At 36.1% G+C, this 23601-nt stretch overlaps 1 protein-coding gene and 2 non-coding genes across 3 annotated transcripts; 2 read left to right on the top strand and 1 right to left on the bottom strand.

The window, feature by feature from the left end:
* The first annotated feature begins 3457 nt into the window (after positions 1–3457).
* Positions 3458–3529, top strand: Trnap-agg. Its single transcript has one exon. It is a non-coding gene; the product is annotated as a tRNA-Pro (tRNA).
* Positions 3530–4706: 1177 nt separating this feature from the next.
* On the top strand, positions 4707–4778 carry Trnap-agg. The gene has a single exon. It is a non-coding gene; the product is annotated as a tRNA-Pro (tRNA).
* Positions 4779–22142: 17364 nt separating this feature from the next.
* Positions 22143–23246, bottom strand: LOC120631793 (5-hydroxytryptamine receptor 2A-like). The gene is made up of 2 exons (XM_039901473.1): positions 22716–23246; positions 22143–22160 (listed from the first exon to the last, which is right to left on the bottom strand). The coding sequence occupies exons 1-2, from the start codon at positions 23244–23246 to the stop codon at positions 22143–22145; spliced, it is 549 nt and encodes a 182-aa protein (XP_039757407.1).
* Between the last annotated feature and the right edge of the window lie 355 nt (positions 23247–23601).

Raw genomic sequence — 23601 nt, 5'->3', positions numbered from 1 at the left:
AAGAATGATAAATAATATGTATTATTTATTTTCTGACCCTGGCCGACTGGCAGTGGGCACCGACCCTGCTTTCTGAGTCATAGGCCGTGGGTTCGATTTCCAAAACTGATGAACATGATTGTTTTTCAGTGTCTGGGTGTTTATCTGTATATTCTAAGTATTTATTTGTATTATATTCATAAAAATATTCTTAGTACCCATAACACAAGCTACGCTTACTTTGAGACTAGATGGCGATGTGTGTTGTCGTGGTATATTTATTTATTTATTATGCATGAACGTTTTTAGTGACTGTAAATAGCTCTATTTGAATAAAGAAAGCTTCAGTGTTAGTTTAATCCTTCGCTTGTGTACCAGGAACCTTTAAAAAATTGTCGTATTTTTTAATTAAACCGTCGATTAATTTCGACGTTCGATTAATTCCGTTGGCAATTTTTTCCCCGATTTTAAGTGCAGCTCAAATAGGGTCGTAAAAGTGTTTTACGATAAATCGTAATTTCAAGAGCGGAAGCAATTAGCCGTGTATTTTATTTACACCCTATCACTTTGAGTGTGACTTGCTAGAATTATCGAGTGACGTTTGCTTTTACACTGCTATTAGCACTTTTATCTGCTTATCGCTTTTAAACAAGATTTACTTTTAAAGTTCATTTAATTCAAGTGGGCTTACTTTGTAAGTGCATTTATCCGTTCTTATAATCAGTCTATTTAAGTCAACTTAACAATTATTCATTGTCAAAGTCAACATCTCCTGAGGATGCTCCGTTTTCGGAGCGAAACGACGTGCCGAAGATCTTTTTGGCGTGGAGTATAAGGATTGAAGAAATAATAAATTACACCACACAGATTCTCCCGCTTTTCGCGGAGTATGCTGCCTGTATAACGCCTGCTTCTATCCAAAATTTAACAGTCTTTATTCTGTGTCGTAAGCTATCAAAGCGGAGCCAATTGCATTCCAGCATTTCATTAAATAATTCATCAAGGGACTCTTGCGTTTCAAGAGATTGCTGTAACTAATCTAATAGAAAGCTTTAAATAATATACATACTGATGTTCCTCGTGCAACAAAAACATCCTCTATCTGCTTAGATCTCATATTTACAAATTTTAAAGAAGAAACTCAATGTGTTCAAGGTTAGGGTTTCTCTGATCATAAAGGAACTATCTGCCAAAGAAAGGCCAGTTGAGAACAGCTGTCTACAAACTTTGTCAACAAAAAGTGTAAATCAATAATTTCTCTTTTCATTTCTATTTCTTTATTTTCATGCTATATTTCTAGGCTATTGAATTATTTTAATAGCTATGTTATCACCAGTGTCTTAAACCAGAGTCAAACTGGTCTAGTTTCTTATCTAATCAGCGGTTCATTATTTTCAAACATATACGTAACAACCACTTTTGTTTCCGTTTTTAGCTACTAAGGTAGCAAAATGGGAATAGGAACAACCCACGTTTCAAACACTCTCTATTTGATATATAATAATGCTTTTACAGAAACCAACTTGTAAGTAATCGTACACCAAAGCGTCAACAAGTTATAGAAAATCAAGAATTCACATTTTTTTTCTTTCTTTATTGTTCTAAAACAGAACAGCAGGATGCTGTGAGCAGTAGCTTCCTTATGTTGTTGACATCCAATTTTCTCGCATGGATCGTTTTTATCAACATTTTTTTTACAAAGCAGTAAGTTGTGTAACGTCCTTCCGGCATCAACTACTGAGGAATGACCTTTCGTACCATCAAGGCAAAAGTTTCAAGACATACAAAATTGATATTCTCAATATATACGTACAATATTCAGACCTTACCGTAGTTTTAATTTTCATTATCAACACATTTTGAATTCTCATTTTCACAATTTTTTTTCACAATTAAATAATCTAAATATAAATAATAAAACAGTCAGTGATTCAATAAAATATTCTTTTCGAAATCGAATCTTGCCCCGACACGTAGTCCCGGGACTGGAGACAAGTAAAATTACCAAAAGTTCCGGGATTTCGAGACTCGAAACGTCCTGGGACCCAAACCCTAATTGTTGAGTCGAAGATAGGTAGAAAGTTAACAAACTAACGAACATATATAGTTTCCAATCCAAAATATAAGTATGGATGTAAAGGCATGTTTGCGGACACTTGTGCCCCTGACTATTACGCTGTCCTAAGGAATAGAATTGAGGATTTCTGGGAAACAGTCTACATTTCTATTATTTCACTGATTAAAGTCGTCGCAAAGGCATCCCCGGACAACATGTTCTTCAAACAGTAGCTTTGAGTGCGCTGGACTCCTACCTAGCAATTGCGAAATTCAATAAATAAACTTAATTAGATTAACTTAATTTTTATTTTATTTTTGGTTCACTACACACTTGGGATGTCCCTGACCCAAACCGAAATGTTTTTTTTTTCGAATGATTTTCTGTTACCCGTCGCGGAGTTTTCCTTCATCTCCGAAGAGCAGAATCATATCTTCACTTCGATTGCAATGACAGACAAGTCGATCGCTATAGAAATACGAGTATGATCTTGCTTGCCGAAAGATTTTAACGTGCTATTATTTCTACTGTGTCATGCAATCCGGACTGCACTTTTGAATTTTTTCTTTTTTTTTTAGTTTTTCTCATTGTTATATTACTTTGGTTAAACTTTTTTTTTTGTATTTTTATTATAATTTGTAGTGGTAAAATTGCTAATTTTGTAGTAAATGCTGTGCACACCTTTAAGTGTAAGTTAGTCAGACTGATTAGAAACAAAATAATTGTAATTGTCCTTTAATAGCTATTGTGAACAAGCTGTTTGTGTTCTAAATAAATAAAAACAAAATAATATATTCTTTATTATACACATCTATCACAGACATTTATAAAGTGTTCAAACATGATAAAATAGTACATTTATAAGTGGTAATTCAATTATTGTCAGGTCACTCACTTCAAACCAAAGTTACCAGGATTTCAGAAGCAGCCTGTAGCGCTATATGAGTAAAATGCTCGCCACGGGATAATTAACCGGCTACACGTAATTCTTAAGTCTCTAATAATTATAGTTACGGAAATAACGTAGCTTTAAAGTGAAATTTTACTAGCTCTTTCACGTTTTTCCCTTAGGATATTTTTAATATCCCGGCATTATTCCTTACACAATCCCCATTGAAAACATTTTTTTTCGAGATACCACCTTTATCCATCTATACTAATATTATATAGAAGAAAGATTTTTAGAGGATTTTTTTTAAACTGCATAAAATTAAAGACTACAATGAACGTTTCTGAAGGAAAAAAAAACTATTGTAAGATTATTTATATACATACGTATTATATGTATGATATTACATACATACATGCTAATATAATGTATCAGTATAAGTAGGCCACCTTTCACCAAAATATCGAGACTGGAGATCACGTCACAGTGTCGAGTAGTTACACATATTCAATTGTTCGAACACTCACGTCATCGGCTCGTTGGTCTAGGGGTATGATTTTCGCTTAGGGTGCGAGAGGTCCCGGGTTCAAATCCCGGACGAGCCCAAACCTTTTTTTTATAAATAATTCTATCCATATAAAGTAATAACAATGATGAGTTTAGTTTGTTTCGTTACTAATCAAATTTATTTTTTTGAGTTTTATTATTGTATTACATAAAAAATGCGTTTAAACTGCCTTAAAATGCGTTTTAACGATACATTACGTAAATTTTCACGACAGGCTATCGCATCACGGCGACAGATTGTGTCTGTGATACATACATACATAGTAAATTTTACATGAAAACGGTTTCGTATTATGATAGTTGACAAAAAACGTACCTACTCGTAGGTCGAATTGACCCCACCAATTTAAACCAAATGACGTAATTGGCAATTCGAACTTTCGTCAATATTTTTGTATTGCAAATTTGCGCGGACGCGCCGTTGTTAAATTTGATGTAGATTTTCGGACTCGAGTGGCAAATTGGAATATTAATTCATTGCTCTGTAATTTAGTGAACTCAGTTATCATCGGTGCTTTGAGCAAAGTTATTGTGTTCGTTATCCGCCACGTTGGTCATAAGACTAACATGACAGGGTATTGGAAGAAGGTCTGCAGAAGTAGAAAGTTATAGTTGAGACCAAGAAGTTTGGAGAACCTTCATAAAATTCCCTGTCTTCCGGTATTTTACAAGATATCTTGCCGGCTCTTCTCGGTAGAATCTGCTTTCCGAACCGGTGGTAGAGTCACTACAAACATACATACTTGACGTTTCAAAAGTGCTTATATTAGGCCTACTTGAAATAAATGAATTTGAATTTGAATTTGAAATATTTCGTAGAGAACTTTTCAATTCCAGACCTTTCTGCCCTCAAACTGTGAGGCATCCCAAGGATTTGTACCATAACGTAGTTGTTCTGAATAAAACGCTAATTCAAAAATAAACCAAGATACCAAGATAAAGCCCTTATCTCGGCTCGGTTGCAACAATCTTGCTCGTCATAATTCGCTATTGCCACAAACATTGTAATCATTTGAGGCGCCAAGCAGATGGCCTACTTGATGTTAAGTGTAAAACCATTTCTTATTAACAAACAGACCCTTCGCAGGGCAAGCATGGTACACGTTCTGTAATGATTCGCCCTTTGCCCATCAATCTGAGGCGTAGTTGTTCTGATGTGCCTGTTATTATATATAGTAGTTGCATATATTCAATTGTTTGAACACTCTCATCACCGGCTCGTTGGTCTAGGGGTATGATTTTCGCTTAGGGTGCGAGAGGTCCCGGGTTCAAATCCCGGACGAGCCCAAACCCTTTTGTTTTTCTATCTATAAAAAGTAATTATAATGTCATCATTATAATCACTTTATAAAGATAGAATTGAATTAAAAAAAACTTAATCTTCATAGATTAAGTTTGTTTGATTGCGCTAATCTGTGGAACTAAAAGTAAGATTAAAAAAAAACATAAAGTTGTATTTCAATTTTTTTTTTTGGGTAATTGATAATGTTCAATCTAACTCTTTTGGTTTTCATTTACATTTAAAAATCTTTTTTTATGTCCTCTAAAATTATGCTGTGATATAAATTGTTTAATTTGTTTTTATATTTCTCACTATCAATTTGAATTGTATTTTTTTATGAAAAATCATGTCTTTAACAGTTATTTCACCCCTAAAAGGGATATAAAAGCTCTATATTACTAATCTAATTGCGACGGCCGATTGGCGCAGTGGGCAGCGACCCTGCTTTCTGAGTCGAAGGCCGTGGGTTCGATTCCCACAACTGGAAAATGTTTGTGTGATGAACATGATTGTTTTTCAGTGTCTGGGTATTTATCTGTATATTATAAGTATTTATATGTATTATATTCATAAAGATATTCAACAGCTATCTTAGTACCCATAACACAAGCTACGCTTACTTTGGGACTAGATGGTGATGTGTGTATTGTCGTAGTATATTTATTTATTATTTATTATTATTACTGCTGAACTAAAACTGCATAAGACTACCGTGACAGGATATGGGCAGACGGTCTGCAGGACAAAAAAAAATCTAGCAGAGACCTCGTGCGGAAAGGCGTTTGGAATGTGTAGAACACCGTCGTAAACTGAAATTTTTTTTCGGTTTCCTCAAGATATATATAACAAAAAAATCATGCTTCAAAATTTATTTCAAGGAAGGCTTCTTTATAGGCACTTTTAAAAACGTCATATTGTCAAAGTCAAAAATATCTTTATTGAAGTAGGCCTGTAGGTGGAACTTTTGAGGCGTACATTAATTAATGTGAATTACACGATAGTAAGATGATGGCGATAACCATATTCGTAAACTTAAAACTAAAGCTACGAGGGTTCCAAACGCGTCCTGGTCTAAGAAGAAGCCCACTACCAACTTAGCCGGGTGTTTTTTTTTATTATCACCATATTACATTGTTATTCAAAATTATTAGAAGAGCAACCTGGTTAGAGCAATAATTTACACCCAAGCTTTTTTATCGATTACGTAGTCCTTTATACTACAATAGGACTTTTCTATTAGCTAACGTTTAATACAAACTTTGAACTTTTTAAGAGACATCTCCAAGATGTCAATTGCTAGTTTATTGTAGAATTGTATGCAATTTCCTTTAAACGAATTATGAATTTTATGCAACCTAGTATAATGCACTGAAAGTTTATTCTTACTTCTAATGTTTAAAATATTGCAGTCACATTTTTTACTTTAAAAACCAATAGACCAAAAAATATCGCCATACGTATTTATATTTCCTGTTAATGTAATCTACAGTTCGTGATAATTCGTATAAAAAAATTGGGTCAATTTAACACGGTGTTATAATTCAAAAAGTGTTAACGATCACACGATCCGTTGAGTCGTTGATTCGACGCATGTTATTGTAGTGAATTTACCAAATTACGTAGAATGAGGTCCAATTATTAAACCGTTTTGTTACTGTTGACGACATGAATTCGAAAAATCGAAACAACAAAAATGTATGTAAAATTCTGTACGTGTTTGAGCAGTTATCGATGAATTCATAACATACAAAAAAAAATACACACCCACAACAGGGTACGGGTCTTCTCTGAGATAGAGAAGGGTCTAGTCTACCAAGCTGGAGAAGTGCGGATTGGTAGTAGATAGACTTCACACGCCCTCGAGAACGTTTTGAAGAACTCACAGGCATGCAGGTTTCCTCACGATGTTTTCTTTCGTCTTCTATTTATTTATTTATTTATACTCTTTATTTGCACAACACTACAAGTTGAAGAAACAAAAGAACAAATAGAAAAACAAAGAAGCGGAATAAAAAGGGCAGCCTTATCGCTTAGTAACGATTTCTGCTAGGCAACGTTAGGATAAGAAGAACACGAGGAAAATAAATATTTTGTAATGTAAGCATCATAAGTGCCATCTATGGGCCTATATGAATAAATACATTTTCGACTTTGACTTTGACTGTGATACCGAGATGAGTCTACCGAGCGCCTTTTTACACCTAGTTTGACATCTTCGAGTAGAAGCTTTTGGAGTTTGCATGTAAAATACGTTTTACGAAAAGTTAATTTACCGTTAAAAATGTTGGATATACAGTTTTTTAAATATACTATGATAAACTCCAGGTCAGCTTTTTATACAAACATTTTCCAAGAGCCGTTCGGCGCATAAAAATTAACAGTATTCTATGAGAATTTTAGGAAACATATTTTCAGAGTAATAATAAATTTTAATATCGAAAATTAAAGTGGAAAAATATCTTTATGAAGAAATAAAGATTCATAGTGGAGAGCTTTGGCCTACTTGTTTTTAAACGTATCGATAGAAATAGAAATTGGAATGATGTTTCTCGGTGAAAATATTTTACGTCCTTTCATATCTTTGAAGCTACCTATCTCATTTCTTAAAAGTCCTGCTTGGAAAGTAGCTTCTTGCATTTTAAGGAAATGAGGCTGAAAGTGCGTTATTAGTGTCACACAAGTATGCGGTTGGAAAAAGTTTACGGACATTGATTTAAAACGTGCAAACAGGTAAGAAAAGTAAACAAAAAACTATACAGTTATTTTACAACAAAAAAAAAAAAATTATATATCCTTAATTAATACTACGAATATAATAGGTTTTATAAAAAGATATACCTTTTTTAAGATCTTTGCAGTCAAACTCTCAACAAAATTTTCGAAATAAAAAACACACAGGCAGAGTCTAAATAATTTATTATTACTTATTTTTGTACACAGGTCAAACATGTGAACCAGTCTTTAGATCATATAATTACGATCTATCTCAATCAATGACGAAATGTGTTCAATGACACTAATAATGCCACCACACAATGACATCTTGAATGATGAAGTAGCTTTGCTTCTTTAAACTAACGAGTAGTTTAAAGACAGAGAGTCAGATATTTTATCACTTTAGCGTTGAAGACATAAAAGAAGACGAAACACTTTATTGCACCTGTAACATACAGGAAAAGAAACAGTAAGGATTATACAGTACACTATGTAGGCATGCATTTTTTTTTTTGTTTAGAAAGGTCACAAACTTTTTTAGACATTATAATTGCTATTAGGGGTTATTTAGTAAAACCTATAGTAGAGTGCTGTAAAACTCTAACCAATATAAAAATGGGCTTAATTTGATTGCTGTCTATATTTTATTAATTATTTTCCTTCTCTGGATCTTTTCGTTTGTTATAATATATTGTATTTAATAATGTATTTTAAAACTTTATAAATTATCCTGCAATGTCAAAATTCTTTTTTATGTTTTATTTATACAATATTCACGATCGAGGTTGGTTCTCTAATTAAAGTTCATATCGTTACAAACTTTAATTTCTCTGTAGATTAAAAACCCGTAGATTATAGAATAGGCTTTCATAAACTGACAAAGTGAGAATGCGAGCGTAAACCTAAAATTGCATTCTAATCAGTTAACAATCTATAGGATTTTCATCCAAATTGCACCCTCAATCTGACTTGCTCTGCTTACTTATGTTTCTGTCGATAAAAATTGTAAATGATCATTCATTCATTAATTCAATCGCTCTAATCTGTAACTTAGAGCAATCAAAGTCAAAGCAGAGTACCTACTGTCACAAATGGAAATGAGTGTCTCTATTTATACAGGACTCCTCCATCTAAGATCGGGTGCAATTTATAGCCGTGACCTATACCATAAGTGTACGGCCCGAGTGAAATTGCATTTGGTGAAGTGGGTAGCGGAGTGAACAGAGTAGCGGGCAGCAAAGCGGGTAGCGGGTAGAGCGTTTCTCACTTTAATTTTGGCGCTGACTGGTGAACGCTGTGGGATAATTACTATTATCCGTATATAAGTGGGAGGTTGATGTTCGATCTCCAAGGTAATTTAGGAATTTAAAATTTCTGAATTATCTCTGGTCAGGTCTGGTTGGGTACAGTCAGTATTTATTAACTCACCCACAAAGCCGTACCGCCAAGCTATCTAGGGTGGTGATCCCGTGAGAAACCGATTAGAAGGATTGGTTTAATAAAACCGCCATGGACTTAACAGGTGCATGCACTTAACAACCCGCTATCATCTAAGACTGCATCACATCACCAGGTGAGACTACTGTCAAGGGCTAACTTGTCGTGGAACACAAAAAAAAAGTCGCAGTAAATAACTGAATACAAGGGTCACAATACTAACGTGTGTGAGTCTCTATAAAAGATCTATCTCCACAAGTGGCCGTCCACGAGTGGGCGTGGTTGATGTTGATGATGATTCGTCATCCTTTTAACATCCCAGCTGGGTAGAGGCTTTCTATTTCATAAGAGTGAGATTTACAGCATAGGCCCTCTACGCTGTCCCAATGTAAGTTAGCGGCTTTGAACAAGTTACATTCGGGTCTTGTCATTTTGGCCGAGACCAATCGAGGAGATACGGGCAGATTCTGCTACCTGGACTTTGTTTTCAGTACTTTTAAATGAGAAGGCTGTTCGTGCCAGCCTTCTGGTAATGGGTTCCTGTGGCGTATTGACAGGATCCTGTCGTGGTGTTAAGTCCAGTTTTCGGAAGTGGATGTTATAACGCCTAGATGGCGCCACAAGAATGGATATCGCGTTATCGCAGTTTTTGCACATGACAGCTGTAGTATATATATATATATAACTTATATGTAACTTCCAAAAACTTCGGTCCAAGAACACACCAGCTTGGAGAAAGCTCTTCCTGAGATCTTTACCAGCTTGGTGAAAGCTTCCGATCCGATCCGATCTTGATTACTGGCGAGTAATTTCTGGTTCACATCGCTTTTATTAGGCTTTACCTGACAAAAAAATACTAATAACGACCGGCTGATCAGTAGTCAGTAGTAGAAAGCGGTGATAGCCCATTGAATGGGACTTCGACTATACTTTCAGGGGGCCGGGTTCGAATCTCAGCACGTACCTCTAACTTTTTTAAGTTAAGTGCATTAAATTAGTAATAAAAATATCACTTGCTTCAATGGTCAAGGAAATATCATGAGGAAACACGCAAATCTGAGAGTTCGTAACAATGTTCTCAAAGGTGTGTGGAGTCCACGAATCCGCACTGGGCCAGCGTGGTGGACTACGGCCTTAAAACCTACTCCTTGTGGGAGGGGACTCGTGCTCTGTAATGGGCCGGTCATGGGCTGATTTGATAATGATGATCAGTAGTCAAACGTATTCAACTACTTGACCATCGAGGAAAAACACATATTCTGCTCATTTGCGGAAAATAATATAACAAACAATAAAGATTTTCACCCTAGTAAAAAAGTAAAGCCAATAAAAAAGCAAGCCATAGTTAATTATGGACCGTTCATGCCTAAATTTTTAATTAAATACTAAGCCGAATCAGCAATAATTTGCACCGGAAACTTAGCCGCGGCGCCTTAAGAACTTTGAAAGTATTTAATTAACAGATAAATTATGTATTTTTTTATTGAAATAGCCAAATGCTTAATGGTTTTTTGCCGTATTAAAGGATCTTTCGTTATTCCTCCGTTCGATAAATATAGTACGACAATACACACATCGCCTTCAGCCCCAAAGTAAGCGTAGCTTGTATTATGAGTACCAAGATGACCGATGAGTATTTTTATGAATAATGTACATAAACGCTTATAATAACAGATAAGCACACAGACACTAAAAAAAACATGTTCACTACACAAACATTTTCCAGTTGTGGGAATGGAACCCACGGCCTTAGATTTAGAAAGCAGAGTTGCTGCCCACTGCACCAATCGGCCCTCAAACTTTTTGACTGCAAGCAATGCAATGTTTTCAGCGTCTGGTGTCCATGCTTACTTTGGTACTTTGGGGCTAGATGGCTATGTGTGTATTGTCGTAGTATATTTATATTTATATTTATATTTATATTTATATTTATATTTATATTTATATTTATATTTATATTTATATTTATATTTATATTTATATTTATATTTATATTTATAGTTGTTCATAAATCATAACCATTACTAGCCTATACTATTTAAACAAACAAAACATCAGACATATATATGAAAAGCGTTTAAAAAATCAAACTTCAGTTCAATAGCATTAGCGTTGATTTATAATGAGGTTTAAATGATTTTCACAGGATAAATTAAATAATTCATTGCACACGGAAAAAGTAATGTGCGTAAACTTTTAAATGTTGAACCAGTAAAGTATTGATTTGGCTAAGTAAGTTAGTGAACTTTTGGACTTTCAGTCAGGAAATTTTACCAAAATTCTTGACTGATTTAAAAGGTTTTTTTTCTTTTACCAGTTTATTTACGTTTCACTTGAAGAGATGAGTTTATTTTTGGTCGGCTTTATCCTGGTGGTTTAATCCCTTCTAATATTATTAATGTTAAGGACCTACGAGAATGTCTTTAAATAAAATCGTTTATATCTTCCATTCCGCATTAATCAGCTAAGAGAGGAAATATAGGCATCTATGTCTCCCAACGAAGGCACATGTGAGACATTTGTGATTCTAAAGATTGTAAACTAAAATGATGTTGTAAAAAAACAATCTGCTGAGTTTCTTGCTGGGCCTTCTCGGTACAATCTGCCTTGCATACCGGCGGTATAGTTTATACAAACATGCGGACTAGCTGTTTCCAAAATTTACTTCAAATATTTGTTGCGTGTGTGTTATTTGTTTGTTATTTACGAACAAACTTTTAATGCGTGTACCAAATAAAACAATTCTGGTAACCCCATTATAATTACCAGCCTACATACGTCCAACTTCTTGGCACAGGTCTCCTCTGTTACACAGCATAGTCGCACCACAGTTCTGTAATACTGGTTTGCGGGCGTAACGATTATTATCACTTTTTTTTTTATTCTACGCAGTAGGGGGCTAATCTGATAGGATATGGCAGTTACATTAACCGTAACCTACGTACGAACGTACGTACGTATCTCTTTTACATTTCCTCACTTCGAATTATTAACGGAAAAATCCTAAATACCTCTAAATGTTTGTCCAAAACTCAGGACTTCGTGATCTGTAGTTGAACCACTACTGCACCAACGCGTCATTTAACTCACAATTCCAAACGTCAGCCGTTTAGAATGCTTCTATTTGTAGCATTCTTTCAATAATTCAGTAGGACCGTCTTCAGTCTAGACGGATCAAATAAAACCTGAGCATCCTATTTATTTCTATCGTCTACTCAGCACATCATTTATGTATTAACTACCTTTACAGCGCAGTATGAGAAAGCTTGCTTTAATATTCACTTTTTCGTATCGTGAAGTGGTAATCACGCAGTCAGACTTCGACGTAAGCAAAAAGCCAAAGATATAATTTTAATTCCGATAACTAAAAAGTGGTGGAAACAATTTCCACACTTATCTAGGAAACGCTATTACGTTTTTCTTTGTAAGTTTCATGTTTTGAATTTTCTTTTTTTATAATTTTATGCAATAAATACTTTAACTAACATATATATATCAACGGGGATTTATTGGTAGAAATTAGTTGAAAAGCCTAAGGCCATTATTGGTGGAAGCTAATTCCTCCTAAGTTTTCCTCGGAATTTTAATCTGTTGCTATCGCATAAATAATATTTTTAGCATAGCATGTTTACATAATAATTATTTTCACGACTTTTTTGAAATTATAATGATAATTAAACGAAAATAAAGAATGAAGCGGGGATAACGCATCGGATAGGAGCTCGACATAACTATCGGGGGGCCGAGTTCGAATCCTAGCACGCACCTCTAACTTTTCTAAGTTTAGTGCGTTTTAAGGAATTAAGTATCACTTGCTTCAACGGTGAAGGAAAACATCGACAAAATGTTCTCAAAGGTGTATGGAGTGCACCAATAACTTCCACTTACACCCATCTAATAAAACCAATCTAATTCGAAAAAAAAATCAGGCTAACACACGGTTAGAAACGCTAGGTTTTTGATACGCGTCCTACGTGTTTATGATACTCGAGACGTCTGTAAGGCATCTCTCTAAATTGAGGGACGACGTGACAAACTGTACTCGTATATATATTTTTTCCCTTTGACTTTGATCAAACTTTTATCGTACTTAATGTAATGAAACCTTTGTACCCTCGATGAAAATACAATATACGTGTTATGGAAAAAATATGTGGCTATATTTTTTATTTATTTCAGACCAATTTATATTATTCTTTAGCGGTACGTTCGACTATTTAAGTTCTGCTTTTCTAAGAAGTTGTCTAGCAATTTATCGTTTTTAGACGAACAGCTAAGCGTTTTTAGACGAACAATTGTCGCGAAGTTTCTGCTGCCCATCATCATGTTTGATTCGAAGGTTCATCTCTTTCTTGAAATCAGATCTATACCTGACTCTTCTCTAATTGCGACATCAACCATAACTTGCTATCTCACCTTGTGATGATGCAGTCTAAGATGGTAACGGGCTTACCTGTTAGATGCTTTGGCAGTTATATTTAACCCTCATCGGCTTCTACGATACCTCGTTCCGGAACTGTAAATTGGCTGCACATCTTTGTCGGTAGGATAAGCAGCCACGGCCAAAGCCAGGTACATAAGGATTGAGCCCGGGAACTCTCACTTAAAACCACAACGCTTTACACGCTGAACATTGAATACTAAATAATCTTTGAATAGGTCGTGCTAAAAGAAAATCCATTACCAACTATTAGACGGTGAATAATTAAATTAGTATCCGGAAAAAAAAGCACTGAACGAGTGTTCAAGTGGATTTTAATTGAATAAAATTGCACTGCACTTGATGAATGGAGTATTTAGAGCGTTTACCTACGAGATTCTATACTTTTTATTTTATTATTCCACTACAAGGTAGTTCTGACTGCAATCTCACCTGGTGGTAACATTTACCCCCAGTTGAGATTGATGCAGTCTAAGATAGTAGGCGGGATAACCTGAGAGGGAGTATGGTAGTCATATTCCAAATCGGTTTTTGTCGGTAAGGTGGTAACTAGCCACGGCCAAAGCCTCCCGCCAGACTAGACCAGAGAAAATTCAGTACTTATTTATTCCAAAATTGCCCCTGTTGGGAATCGAACTCGGGTCCTCATACTTAAATTCACAGCGCTCACCGTTGCGCCAGGGAGGTCGTCGTATTCACCAGATCCAATTCCTTTTGTGTACAATTTCTGAGTAAAGAAGGTTCTAGGCCTCCGAAATGGTATAGTTACCTCCAAATTAATTATTTAATAATTTTATATACTCGTAGCACAAGTTTTTACTACAAAAAGAGGTGATAGCCCAGTGGGTAGGAGCTCGTCTTCACTTTCGGAGGGCCGAGTTCGAATCCCAGCACGCACACAACTCTAACTTTAAGAAGTTATGTGCTTCAACAGTGAAGGACAACACTGTGAGGAAACCTGCATGCCTGAGAGGTCTCCATAACGTTCTTAAAGTTGTGTGGAGTCCACCAATCCGCACTAGGCCAGAGTGGCGGACTACGACCTTAACCCCTTCTCATTGTGGGAGGAGACCCGTGCTCTGTAGTGGACCGGGTTGATACGATGATTATGAATTTTCTACTAAGTAATGTTTACTAAACGCCAAATATATTTATGCGTCTTAACCCAAATGATCGTAATCATACAACATTCTGAAACATAAAAAAATCGTTTCGCAAATTCGCAGTAAGTTACAAAATCAATGTTCCGGAAACGCGGGATAAACGTGTCGATGTTAATGTAATGTATAAAGATAAATAGACTACGAGTGGGGAAGCCGTGCCACGATGACAGCAAAAAAAAAAAAAACAAAATTATTCAGGTAAGCTATACTCAAGTGGCTGCATCATGTAAAATCGTGGGGTTATATAACTATACATATAGTTTCGTTGCTATAGACTAGTCGGTGGTATAGACTAGGAGAACAGAATTAAGAATACACAGAACCCTTATTCAGCCATTATTGCATGCAGTGCATTGCGTCCGAAAACAGTTGTAAGCACCCTGTGCAAGTCTCATTCCACGTGAAGTTGCTAGCTATCAAACTTTTACCACTTTCCCCATTTTATAGTAAACGTTTAGAAAATTAGAGGTAAAATAATTACTGTCAGGTGTTAAATGGAATGAAGTGGTTAAACGGGACGCACTACTACAGTGGAGTGGTTTTGATGCTTCAATATTAGTAGTGTACACGGTTTCTGTATGTTCTTAATTCTGTGACTAGGAGTACAGACTTAGCATGTTTAACTACAGATCACCAGATACTGAATTCAAGTCAAAACTTGTTATGTTATCACGAGCTAGTAATTTGTTTTTAATCCAAAAAAAAATATAAGCCCACCAAACTGCATTAAATCAGCGAGGTGGGTAAAACTCCTTAACTCACTCTTCCATGAGTTGATGATGTTGATGATGTTGATGATAACGATTTAGAGTTATTTTTTAAAGGTCTCGTTAACTAGTGGTACTTGTATGCCATTGATATAATATGTCAAAATCGTTTAAGTTATACCCAGAACCCTTAGTTACAGGGATAACCCTGTAACTAAGGGTTCTGGGTTCGATTCTAAAAATAGTTAGGTATTATGTGTAGTTAAGCAAGTAACAGTAGAAATTACAGCCTTGAGTTAGGAAGTTGGATGATCGAGGTATCTCTCTAAATATCTCTCTCCTATGGCAGAGAAAGCCTGCGTCTCGGCAATGGGATACTATCAAGTAGTGGATATCAAGTATATCCAGTAGGGGGACTGTGACCGCTTTTTTAATCCTGGTACGGTATACATAACGGAGTTCTGAGTTTTATAATATGATTCCTAAGGTAATTTTCGACCTACCAATGCATAACTTTAAAGAATATGTTGAAACACATTTATTACAGCGAGGTTACTATCCAATTGATGATTTTTTTAATGACAAGGTTGCTAGGAAGCATCCAGCTCCGCTTTCTTAACTCACAAGATATAAAAATGAATGTTAAAATCTAAATTTTTGATGTTGGATAAGAGCAACTGCTGAGTTTTTTGCCGGCTTCTTCTCAGTAGCCTTCCGAACTGACATTTTTTTTTTGGTGTGGTGGTAAAGCTTTATACCTACCTACCTACCTCTGACCCTTGGACAGGACGGAGGTTAAGTGGGACTCCCCTCCTCTAAACTAAAAACAACCACGGCATGCCCCTCTTGTTAGATGCCCGGTGAACACCGTTGTACCCAGTCGCTATAAGACTGATGTGAAAGGCATATACTTATTTCGGCATGGACGATAGGAGAGCCGTAGCTTATTTGGAGAAAGCGCTCAGGCCGCGATTGCCAGAGAATCGCAGGTTCAAATCCTATCTGTTCCGAAAATTTTGACGTTTTCACTTGACGTTTCAAAAGTGCCGTTCAAAAAAAAAAATTGGAAACCTCCTCCTTTTTTGAAGTCGGTTGAAACACGCGACTTGTGGAGCGGAAGTCTAAAAATCTGTAGGCGACGATGTATCTTTTCGGGAAATATAATTTTATTACAAATATTTTACGGCGCCTCGGATTCATGCGTCTATTAAAAGTTTACTGCCTTCCCTTGTATCGGTATAAACCCCACCGTGCGTGGTCTACAGAAGGTGCTGTTTTATTGCTAATGTCTCATTTTTACAAACTCGCTATATAATATTTTTTGCAGCTCCATTTTTAGATGCTTTCGGTGTATCGCTGTGTGAAATTGACCCGGATTCTTTTGCCCGTAAAACTTTTCATGAACTATAATGGTTTCGCTAGAAGTAGTGGCTACTTTTTAGTGTTCCGTAGCGAAAGGGTAAAACGGGAACCTGTTAATACGTATAAACTGCCTCATCACTATGTTTTGTTTCCACGGGCAGATACGAGTGTGCGTGACTAATATTTATGACACACGCACATTACCATCATACCGGTTCTCGCTTGCTGACGAAAGCGGCGGTGGTCAAGTGAAGCGTTTCGCGCAATTTGTTTACGTTTTCGTACGCAAGTCGCGCGACACTTACATGTAACAAACAAGTACCTTTTTATGCTTGTACCCGCTTTTGCAATATTTTGTATAAAGCAGAAATATCCACAAATATTTCGCAATTTACTTATAAGTGGTGTAATTTAACAGAATTTTAAGATTTTATGAGTTGCTTATTGTAATTATGCTGTATATTTTAAAAGGTGCTTTAGCCTTTAAGTAAATGTTATCTTGTGTTTTACTATTTGTGTCGTATGTATGCATATACGTTTCTGTAAAATAATATTGATTAATAAAGAATTTCTTAAATAAATAAAAATAATACTCCGCTGTCCGTCTTTCTGTCTATCCGTCCGTCTGTAGCTCATGAACCGTTATTCGAACGGCCGATTGGCGCAGTTTGCAACAACCCTGCTTTCTAAGCCCAAGGCCGTGGATTCGATTCCCACAACTGGAAAATGTTTGTGTGATGAGCATGAATGTTTTTCAGTGTCTGGGTGTTTATATGTATTATTTTTCATAAAAATATTCATCAGTCATCTTAGTGCCCATAACACAAGCTACGCTGACTTTGGGGCTAGATGGTTGGTGGTTTTTGTAGTATATTAATTATTTATTTAATTATTTATAATTAGACAGTTGAAGCTTTCGAGATGATGCATTTCAGTTGCCGCTATAACAATAAATACTTATAAAGATTTAAGGGGGCTCCCATATAACAGACATAATTTTTATGCTGTTTTTATAGATAGTGGTACAGAACCCGTAGTGTGCAAGTTCAACTCGCACTCCTCTTTTACACTATTCGCTTCGGAAAGGGGTAGAAAAAAGATTTCTACTCTGAATGTTATAAAGGTATATTTATATTTTTTTGTTTCACTACAAGTTTACCTTTGTCTGCAATCTCACCTAGTGGTAAGTGATGATGCAGTCTAAGATGGTAGCGGGCTAACCTATAAGGGAGTATGGTAGTCAGACATTGCACCAGAACCCTTATTGATTAGTGGCACGTCTTTATCGGTAGGGTGGTAACTAGCCACGGCCAAAGCCCACCAGACCAGACCAGAGAAAATTAAGAAATTATAAATTCCCAAATTGCTCCTGCCCGGAATCGAACCCGGAACCTCCTACTTAAATTCATATCGCTCCCCATTGCGCCAAGTAGGTACTCAAATTCTTGTGGTAGTTGGATAAACATTGAATTGTTAGTATTCTCCAAATAAATGCTTTCATGATAATCAAACTTCATACCAAAGCGGTGATAGCGGAGTGGATAGAAGCTCGACTAAACTTTTTGGGGGCCGAGTTCAAAGCTCAGCAAGCACTTGTGACTTTCTAAGTTATTTGCGTACTAAGCAATTAGAATATCACTTGTTTCAACGGTGAAGGAAAAACATCGCGAAGAAACCTGCATGCCTGGGAGTTCCCGATAATGTTTTCAAAGGTGTGTGGAGTCCATCAATCCACACTGGGCCAGCGTGGTGGACTACGGCCTTAACCCCTTCTCGTTATAGGAGGAGACCCGTGCCCTGTAGTGGGCCGGTGATGGGTTGAAGGTGATGATACGATGGTGATGATGATGAACTTCCATACATGGACATCGGTATTTTAAACGGAGTTCCAAAGTCTATGGTTATAGGCCGTTTGTTTTATAGTGGATTGAAGCTAAAAGCTAACTTGTAGAGAACTTTAATGTCCATGAATCAATACTAATAGTATAAATGCGAAAGTATGTTTGTTTGTATTTCCTTAACGCTGTAACTTGGCTACCAAACAACCTGATTGTTGGCATTGAATTAATTAAAAAGAGAGGAACTAACATTTTATCCTAGGGTTACAACGCATGCTAGCTACCAATTCTCTCTACGGTCTGATCTCCTCCTCGCTAGCGCGAAAGCTCGAACATTCGGTTGGGGTGGTTGGTAGTCGTCCGGGAGGTATACAACGGGTTCCGCGGGAGTCTAACAAAGCTAACAAGAGGGACATGCCGTGGTGGTTTTTAGTTTGGGTATACCCCGTTTAGAGTTGGGAGTCCCACATAATCTCTTCCTGTCCAAGGTTCGAAGGTAGCAATAAAGCTTTTCCACCACGGCAAAAAAAAGGATACAGTACGACAACTGCATTAGCAACAAACATTAATTGCGTTTACGGAGCAAATACGTCGATCGGCGCACGAACGAATAATTCGAGCGAAACGATCTCTAAACAGACGTCAACCGCATCATTTCGCAAACAACGACGTAATTTCACGTCACCGCAACGCATTCCGCGGCCGACCGTACGGACATCATGTATCACCGCACTTTAGGGCTGCCAACTATTTATTTATTTCCTTAAACATGCGTGGAAATATCTTAATGAGATTTGTATTTTACTAGCCGTTCTCGGGTTCTTCGCAAGCTTTGTAGCACCGTATTAAACGCAGAAGCTCGTCAGAAGCTTTTCAACTCACTCTATTCCAAAATCAATTATTTGGTTGCTTAGTTATAGCGTGAAGGAAGGGCAGACAAACAAAGCCACTTTTGTATTTATTATAATTTTGCATTGTTTCATGGATTTTGATTGTCCCTTCAAATTAGCTCTTGACTACAATCTCACCTCTCACTCTCTAATGTACTACTAGCAAAGTCCATTGTTCTGTTTTTTTAGCCGTAAATAAAAAGAAAGAAGAAGAAGTATAATGTACTATTCCTCTATACCACAATTTTTTTTTGCACATCATAACTTTGAGTCATAGAAAACTTAATCTGCCGTAATATCTTTATTAAGTTGTGCTTTACAACATAAAAAAGAGATATTGTCTTCTTCATCTTGTATTATAGTATCTCAGACTTGGGTAATTCGAGCGTATGACTTTGCGTGTCAGTTCAGTAGTAAAAACAAGCGTGACAAAAAAATACAAATTCATTCATGATAGGTCGTGAGCTTGGGCGAGCTGTCATAATATTATTGACCTGACCTGGATAAGATTATTATATGTCCAGATTTAGAAGGCTGGACATGCTGTGAAAGTTTCCTTAAAAAGTGCGCAAGGCAGGGTACAAGTGTGCCGGAAAAGAGCACTGTGAGAGAATAACTGCACTACACTGGTTGTTTGAATATGCTAATAATGAGAACTAGTCTAACTAGTCTACTAGTCGGATTTATTTTTTTTATTTATTTAATTATTTGAATATTTTTTTGTGAATTTACTAGCCCTGTTCCCGAAAAACGATTAAGTTACTAAATGACACACGGGAATCAAGAAAATGAAGTAAAAATGTGGGTGGGAAATGCGATGTCCATAACATAAGATAATTTCGGAGTCCATTGTGTAGAACAGCTAACGCTAACTTAGTCGCGGAAAACCGCTAATATTGAATAAGGTTGGTAAAGTTTACACGTTGCAGCCACGGGCATAGCTTTTGTTTATAATATATTTATAGCAATGAACCGTAACATTAAACCGCTGGGCGATATGGCCATTAACAATTTGCAGCACTTTATCATAAAGTGTGGTGGCAGCCCTACCGCAAATAGCTACACAATACGCGCGTATACGCTACTAAATAACAATTTAAATTCGATCCACCTACATCCATATAAAACTTGACGCCACCGGGCCACGAGAATGTCTTATGCGCGGTCGGTCGTGTTACTAGTCATCATCATCACATCAACCCATTAACGGCCCACTACAGGGCACGGGTCTTATCACACGATGAGAAGGGGTTAAGGCCGTAGTCCACCACGCTGGCTCAGTGCGGAATGGTGGACTCCATATACCTTTGGGAACATTATGTAGAACTCTCAGGTATGCAAGTTTCCTCAAGATGTTTTCCTTCATACTTTGATTACTTAAAAACGCACATAACTTAAAAAGTTAAAGGTGCGTGCTGGGATTCGAACTCGACCCCCCGAAAGTGAAGTCGAGCCCACTGGGCTATCATCGCTTTGGTGGTGGTAGCAGTGTAATAATATTTTCAAGTGTTAATTGTTTAAAAATAGTTACTGCTGAATTCTTGCAAATTTAATTCTGTAGAATTTGTTGTCGGAGACAGTGGTAATTAAAAATGAACAAACATGATTTTCAATACTAAAAATGAAACCCTCACTCTATCTGTCCTATATTTTATCTGTTTGTCCGTCTATTCGTGTGTCACCATTTTCTAAAAAACTGAAACTAGTGGGCCGGTATTGATTGGCCGTAAGTATATACTATGAAATACCAGAAAAGCAATTGAGTTATTTTCCATTGAAAAGTACAAGCACACGTGAAGCTGAAACTTCTTCCAAAAACTAATTAAAATCATTTACGCACTTCTGTGTTTGACGCTCAAAGCGACAGTCGTGCATTTATATTAGATAAAAACACAATAATAAGTTCCTTCTCTCAATGTTAAGTTTTTCTGTTCGTTCACCGTCGAAATGTACTTAAACCAAAAGGCTGTTAATTCTCGCCCAAACAAAGAAAAAAAGGAGGAATTTCACTCCAAAAATATAATATAAACAATTAAATCGCACACTTAACACTGTAGTGGCCCTGGGTTTCGCTGGCACTGGTAGGTGGCGAAATAGCATTCCTACGTGACATATCAGCATTTTGATTTTCCATATTTCCCAGATTCGGTTTTAAAATTGGAATTTTTAGTTTCAATTCAAATAATGGATTCGTAATAACATCGCGCCGCACTGTCACGTGCGAAATTCATTTCATGTAAAATATTAAAGCCTTTACACAAACAAACGTCGAAATGCCACCATATGGGAAGGCATTTACCCGAGCCGTGGAAAGGCAATTACTTAATTGCAGTCATAAATAAAATGTCAGAATCACACTGGCTTTAATATTCATAAAGAGTTTTAACATATTTAATGATATGTTTATAGTATATGCATTGTTTTGCTGCACCATCTTCTTAATTAAGTTCATCTGGGTATTAAAATATATAATTTAAAATTCATAAAAAAATTCGGAACTGGAAAGGTCCTGAATCTCTCCAGCAATGGCGGCTGGAGTGCTTTGCCAACTAAGCCACGTTTCTCATACCACTACTGTTATAGCGGTTCTGAAATTAAATTATTTTTTTTATATTTGCTATTACCATCCAGTGGGTTAACTGTAGTAAAAATATATATAATATGTTGAATTATCTCTGTGTATAAAAATACTTGTATCGTAATCGAAACCGCCGTGTACAAACTAAACTAAACTAAACTAACACGATGAAGAATATATTAATTAAGATGGTTTTTCAACGAAATTTTTTAACAGAAATTATCATTTGTTTAGCTTTTTAAGCGAGTCTCTTTACCTAAAAATAAAAATAAAGAAATATATAAAAAAAATTATCACAAACTTGTTAAATTAATTATGTTTAAAAAACTGCGAACTATAAAATTTGCTAAGTTACGGTTGCAAGATATCTTATGCGTGCCTGAAGTAGAATAATAACACGGCAGGACTACTATGGTAGACGTTGACGTAGACGCGTATAATTATAACCGTACTTCTTTATACCGGAGAAAATTTCAGACATTCTCTTTATCTAATTACAAATTTCTATTATGGTATGCCATAACTATTCTTAGTCTATGGTATAATAAAGAAATCTCTTAAGGAGCCGTCTTTTTACGAAGGACGGCAATCATATCTCTACTTAGGACACCGCTGCTCTATGATTTAGTGTTCTTTCCAAACCATTGTCGTAGGTTTTTGAGCCATGATATTCTTCTCCGACCAGGCCTTCTTCAGCCTGCCATTTTACCTTGTATAATAAGCTGAAGTAGTTCATACTTTTTAGTGCTCCGCATCCATTCTCTGTAGTGCAGTGCTATCCGTACACGATCTAAAGAAATCTAAAACTTACCAAATAATAAACTCCAAACGGCATCACCACCACTGCCACCAGCAAATCAGCGACTGCCAAACTCACTATAAAGTAATTTGTCACAGTTTGTAGCGCCCGCTCCCTCACCACACTCATTATCACTAAAACGTTCCCAAACAACGTGAAGAACGGAAATATTAACAAAAGTAAAGCCCAAAAGTTGTACACCGGACCGTTATCGAATCGGCCAAAGCACGAAACATTAAATGTACCGTTAAAAGTACAATTCAGCACTTCATTGAATATATCTAGTGAATTATTGTGAACAGTAAACACATCATGGCTTGCATTTCCATAAAAGTAGTCACTAAAATCATCAACAAGCATCAACAAATCACTGGTATCTTTGGTTTCATTTTTAACATCACTAAAATTAACCAATCCTTTGGCCGAATTTCTCACTTTAAATATTTTTTCGGTTATGTTATCGGGTGGTCTTTTTGAAGGATATAGATATGTAGATGTGAACGCTACATTGTGATTGTAAGGTACTCTTGTGGTATATATCATTTTTGTTTCTAATTTGATCCTGCTATGTCACATTTGTTTGATACCGGCTGAGTTTTTCGTCCATTTTAGACTTCAATTTGGCTTCTTTTAAACATTTACATTTTAGATTTCAATTTATTTTAGCTGCTTTCTTATTAGAGACGTTCATTCCATCTGAAACAAAAGAATAGTAACTGTTATTTGACGTTCATGTTTTAACATACTTAAATTAAAATGATAAATAAATATACTACGACAAAACACACATCGCCATCTAGCCCCAAAGTAAGCGTAGCTTGTGTTATGGGTACAAAGATGACAGATGAATAATTTTATGAATAATATACATAAATGCTTATGACATAAGTAACAGGTG

The sequence above is a fragment of the Pararge aegeria genome, chromosome 18 (assembly GCF_905163445.1).
Source record: "Pararge aegeria chromosome 18, ilParAegt1.1, whole genome shotgun sequence".
Classification (NCBI taxonomy): domain Eukaryota; kingdom Metazoa; phylum Arthropoda; class Insecta; order Lepidoptera; family Nymphalidae; genus Pararge; species Pararge aegeria.
This window is presented reverse-complemented; position numbering and strand designations above follow the sequence as displayed.